The following is a 6,000-nucleotide window of genomic DNA, read 5'->3' on the forward strand; positions in this document are numbered from 1 at the left end:
AAAATTTAAGGATACACACAGTTCAATGTAAATATCATAATTACAATTCAAAACAATACAATACAGATCGTACAAACTACAATTATTATTACAACACAAACACAGTATTTATCTTCTAACTTATTCTGTACAATACACATGACCTTATACGGTGGCCTTTCCCCATAGAGCCTTTGTGTAGGCCGCACCTCGCTTCAGTGCGTCCTGCAGCACGTACCCCTGGACCTTGGAGTGTGCCAGTTGGCAACACTCAGTCGTGGCCAGCTCCTTCAGTTGGAAGACCAGCAGGTTTTGGGCGGACCAAAGGGCCTCCTTCACTGAGTTGATGGTCTTCCAGCAGCCGTTATTACTTGTTTCAGTGTGCGTCCGGGGAACAGCCTGTATTACCGAGCTGTTGGGGATGAACCAGGACAGATGTTCACCCTCCTGTCTTGCACGTAGGCGATTGTATCACTGAGTAGCGCAAGGCTATCTGAGATCTTCCTGCCGGGTACAGCACAGGTCTGATCGGGTGGATCACCAGCTCCAGAGCAGACATGAGCCTGTTGGTGATGACCTTAGACAGAATCTTGTAGTCAACATTTAGCAAGGAAATGGGGTGCCAATTTCTCATTTCTTCCCTCTCCCCCTTCCACTTGTAGATGAAGGTGATGATGCCTTTCCTCATGGACTCTGACATGCTGCCTGCCAGAAGCATACCCCCGTACACTTCCAGTAGGTCTAGGCCTATCCAGTCCCATAGAGCCCAATACAACTCAACTGATATGCCATCACTTCCGGGAGTTCTACTCTTCTCGAAGGACCGGATGGCCTTTGTCAGCTCGTCCAAAGTCAGTGACTGATCCATGCTCTCCCGCTCACTGTCCTCTAAGACCTCCATGATAGAGGAAGGACTGAGAGGCCATGCTGTCTGTGGGCTTCGCATCATACAGCCCGGCATAAAAGGACTTGCTGATCCTCAGTATGTTGGCCTACGAAGACATCACCGAGTCGTCTTCCTCCTTCAGGCTGCTGATCACAGAGGTCTATCTGTGCAGCTCCAGGAAGAGGAAACGTGAGCCCGTCTCGTCCTGCTCCACGGAGCGGACTCTGGACCGGAAGATGATCTTTGAGGCCTCCGAGATGAAGAGCGAGGCTTGCTGGCCCTTCAACTCTCTAAGTTCCTCCCTGACATCGACCCCCATTGACTGCAGCTGGAGCAGATCCTGAATGCTTTTTTGGAGTTGTGACACTTCCCTCTGCCTCACTCTTGCCTTCTGAACACCTCTGAGGATGAAGAACCTCTTGATGTTGGCCTTGATCGCTTCCCACCAGTGCACCATGGAGTCAAGGAGGGATTTCATGGTCCTCCAATGTGTATAATCCCTCTTTAGTTCCTTGATGTTCTCCGGGGTCAACAGCCTCGAGTTCAGCTTCCATATCCCCCTGCCTGCCTTCTGGTCCTCCTGCATTTGACAGTCAGCCAGTAGGAGGCAGTGGTCAGAGAAGAACACCGGCTGGATGTCAGTGGCTCTGACCTTGAGCATTGGGGACACAAATAGGAAGCCTATCCTGGAACGGACAGACCCATCTGGCCTAGAGCAGGTGTATCTCTGCGGTGCTCTGTCTGCAGGGTTGCTGAAGATGTCGCAAAGCTTTGCATCTTTCACTGCTTCCATCAAGAGTTTGGACGTGGTGTCCGGTATTCCATTGACCCTGCTGGATCGTCCAGCCGCATTGGTGATGCAGTTGAAGTCTCCAGCGAGAACAACTGGCCTGGAGGTCTTCAGCAGCTTCAGGAGATGCTGGGAGACCTCCAGCCACTCGCTCCTGATAGTCGGGGCATACACATTGATCAGTCGGAGCAGGGCGTTCTTATACAGAACATCTGCTACGAGCAGGCAGCCCCCCACCACCTCCTTAACCTCGGTGATGGTGAATTGGCCTCCTCGCAGCAGAATCCCCAGGCCCGAGGAAAGACTATCATTGCCACCCAACCAGATCGACTGCCCCAGGGTCCATGTGCATGACCACTGCCGGTCATTGCTGAGGTGCAGGATCCCGCATTCCTGCAAGAACAGCAGGTCCCTCTTTACCCTAGACAGGTAGTTCAGGGTCGCAGCACATCGCGTAGTCGATTTAATACTGTGCATGTTTGTGGATGCAATTTTTAAAGCCATTTTAAAAATACAAAAGGACAAACATTAAGGTCCTACAATTGCATCAGCCCAGGTTCTACATTACTCTCCATTTCCAACCCGCGGTCCAGATTCTGCATTTGCATGGTATGCAAGAACTTCTGGACGGTCCTTGGGCTGAGGAACGAGGCCTGTCCTCCTTGGGGAAATATCCATGCTCGGAGGCCGATGGTAGGGTCTCGTGGGGTGGTGTGTCCGTGAGATCCACGACCAGGTCCGCCTCCTCGGCTTTTGCTGGTGGTTCGCTCTCCGCTACTGTTGTGCTGCTCCCGGTTTCCTGGAGTTGGGGGATTCGCTCTCCGCGTTGCTTCTCCAGGTTTCCCGGAGTTGGGGGATCTCACTCTGCACCTCGCTACTCCAAGCATCCTGGAGTTGGGGGCGCACCGCTACTCCCAATGCCCCAGAGCTGGGTGTTGCCGCTCCCGAGTTCCTGGAGCTGGAGCGTGCTGTCAGTGTCACTAGTCACCATCGTGTTTTGCCACTTCCTTTGATGCAGGTGGGTTTCCCCTCTTTTCCCTGTTCATCAGCCGAGGAGTGGTCGCTGTTGTCCGTTGGGGTCTCTAAGCACCTCTTGCTGCTGGTCCCACTTTTATTGTTTGTTCCTCTGATCCTACGGGACTTCCTCTTTTTCTTTTCCTGTGTTGTCCATCCTTCTTCCACCCCTGCGTCACTTTCCATTGATCCTATGTGCTCAGGGGAAATCTTGGGGCTGAGTGTCGGGGTTTGGTTGGTTTCCTCGACGCTCCCTTCCTGCTCTTCGTCCTCCTCCTGCCTGTTGGCTCTTTCACGGGGGTCAGCGGCATGGTTTCCTTTGGGGTAGCCACCACTGCTGCTGTCTTCTCCTGCATTGCCTTGCCTCTTGCAACCTGTGCATAACTGTGTCTGCAGTTTGGGCAGGTCTTGTATAGGTGACCAGCCTCTCCACACAGGTTGCAGCGTTTGGCCTCCTGACAGTCCAGTGTCTGGTGGCCCTGCTTCCTGCAGATCACCGCATTGCAGGAGGCCGCCTCGTGTTTGCCGCAGGATCAACACACATTGGGCTGCCCCTGGTACACCATATACCCACGACTCGTCCCAATCACGAAACTTGATAGGAGATGGATGCTGTTTCCCTCGTCATCCACCCTCAACTTTGTCTTGATGTTCCTTTTGCTGGTCCAGATCCCAAACATGTCCGTGATGTCAATGCTCTGATCCGCTCCGTTCACGTATCTCTTGAGGAACATCAGCACATCCATGACGGGCACATGCGGGTTGAACATGTTGACTGTCAGTGTCCGTTCATTCTCTTTCGGGAGTGTGAAGAGCGGCTCCACGGTGAGGTGCGACAAAGGCACTTCCTTCCCCTTCTCCTTACAGGCCTGGAGCATCTTTAGGCATCAGGCGACATCCCTGAAGGTCACGTCGAAGTATCCGCTCCTCAGCAAGTCCTGCAGGCAGAAGATGTCCACAGCCCCGAATCCACGAGACGTTGTGTTGCCACGGCGGGGTTCCTTCGCCCGTCCTTGCAGTCAGTCTGACGGTGTTGCACACCCCGTGCCTAGGTGCTCGGGAAGCTCTGGCCGTCATGTCCGCTGCAAATGGATCCCTAAATCTGTCTGCTCATCCACAGTTCCTAACTTCTCGTCATTTAGAAAATACTTTGATCTATCTTTCTTTGGTCCACAGTGGATGACCTCACACTTTCCCACATTAGTTTTGCCCACTCACTTAATCTATCAATGTCCCTTTGCAATTTTTTACTCCCATCTTTTTTTTTTATTCGTTCACGGGATGTGGGCGTCGCTGGCGAGGCCAGCATTTATTGCCTATCCCTAATTGCCCTCGAGAAGGTGGTGGTGAGCCGCCTTCTTGAACCGCTGCAGTCCGTGTGGTGACGGTTCTCCCACAGTGCTGTTAGGATTCTTATTATGACTTTTCGTAGTGAGATTTTACAACTGAGTGGCTTGCTAGGCCATTTCAGAGGGCAATTAAGAATCAACCACATTGCTGTGGGTCTGGAGTCACATATAGGCCAGACCGGGTAAGGACGGCAGGTTTCCTTCCCTAAAGGGCATTAGTGAACCAGATGGGTTTTTACGACAATCCGGTAGTTTCATGGCCATCATTACTGATACTAGTATTTTAATTCCAGATTTTTATTTAATTAATTGAATTTAATTAATTAATTGAATTTAAATTTGCCAGCTGCCGTGGCAGGATTTGAACTCATGACTCTGGATTTTAGTCCAGGCCTCTGGATTACTAGCCCAGTAACATAATCACTATGCTACACTATCTACTGTGCCACCTAACTTAGTGTCGTCAGCAAACTTAGATATATGACTCTCTATTCCTTCAAATTTGAAGTAGGGCCATGCTTCCTTCCTGCCAGTGTCCTGCTCGCCTGCTCAAAAGAGCAGGTTAATATCAGGACACGGCGGGAAGGAAGCAGGATCGGAGAAGTTTACTGACTCGCGTTACTGACTCATGTTATTTTCACTGCCCCCACCACCCCCCCCGGGCCCGGTTTCCACCAGGTGGAGGCAGTTTAAATCAGGACCATAGCGAACAAAAGCAAGGAAGTTATGCTAAACCTTTACAAATCACGGGTTAGGCCTCAGCTGGATTATTGGGTCCAATTCTGGTTACCACACTTTAGGAAGGGTGTCAAGGCCTTGGAGAGGGCATGGACGAGATGTACTAGAATGGTACCAGGGATGAGGGACTTCAGTTATGTGGAGAGACTGGAGAATCTGGGATTGTTCTCCTTGGAGCAGAGAAGGTCAAGGGGAGATTTGATCGAGGTGTTCAAAATTATAAGGGGTGCTGATGGAGTAAAGAGGGAGAAACTGTTTCCACTGGCAGGAGGGTTGGTAAGCAGAGGACACAAATTTAAGGTAATTGGCAAAAGAACCAGAGGGGAGACAAGGAGAAATTTTTTTACGCAGTGAGTTGTTATGATCTGGAACGCACTGCCTGAAAGGGTGGTGGAAGCAGTTTCAATAGTAACTTTCAAAAGGGAATTGGATAAATACTTGAAGGGAAAAATATTGCAGGGCTATGGGGAAAACGCAGGGGAGTGGGACTAATTGGATAGCTCTCTCAAAGAGCCGGCACAGGTATGATGGACCCAATGGCACCCTTCTCTGTTGTATGATTCAATGATTATAAGTCTTTTAATTTAGGTTCTAACAGTTTTCTTTGTTTTTAACAGCAACAATCTGAAGAGCCACTATCAACTTTGTCATTTTACCAGGCACTTGGAAAAATAAGAAACGAAGAACCATCTCTAAAATTTGGTGACTTCCATCTTTTGACAAATACATCAAACCTCCTTGCATACATAAGACATTGGGATCAGATAGGAATTTTAATTATATTGAATTTTGGTGCCACGATTACTTTCGATTTCACTAGCGTACATTTGCCTCCATCTGCTCTTCTGCTTGTAAAGTCAACAGACTTTACAAGTCAATGCCAGTTAATACATTTGAGTGACATGGTAGTAGAAGCAAACATAGGGTATATAGTAAAATATTTTATTTCAGAATAGTTCTTGAGCTGTTGTCTTATACTTTTTAAATGAAAGAAATATTGAATGTGTCTGTATACACAGTGCAGAATACACCTGTTGAAAAGCAAACACGTTGATTGCTTTTTATACAATAAATGAAAACCACTGAAATATCAGGTAAATCTATATTTTGTTTCAATTTGAACAAAATCAGTTAACATCAGTTGAGTTTATTTCAACAATAAATGTTCAGTTTAAAAAAAAACTGATCTCAGAAACTGAATACAAGATGAGAGGAGGTACATTTTCTCTTCGGGCATTGAGAAA

The 6,000-nt window shown here is 48.7% G+C and overlaps 1 protein-coding gene across 1 annotated transcript in view; it reads left to right on the plus strand.

Annotated features, from left to right (window-relative positions):
• Positions 1–5,712, plus strand: part of LOC137324310 (amino acid transporter heavy chain SLC3A2-like) — a 41,639-nt gene extending 35,927 nt beyond the window's left edge. The window contains exon 7 of the mRNA XM_067988454.1: positions 5,374–5,712. Coding sequence (XP_067844555.1) covers positions 5,374–5,712 — 339 coding nt within the window. The remainder of the gene's footprint in view (positions 1–5,373) is intronic.
• Positions 5,713–6,000: the final 288 nt, after the last annotated feature.

This window comes from Heptranchias perlo, chromosome 8 (genome assembly GCF_035084215.1).
Source record: "Heptranchias perlo isolate sHepPer1 chromosome 8, sHepPer1.hap1, whole genome shotgun sequence".
NCBI lineage: Eukaryota > Metazoa > Chordata > Chondrichthyes > Hexanchiformes > Hexanchidae > Heptranchias > Heptranchias perlo.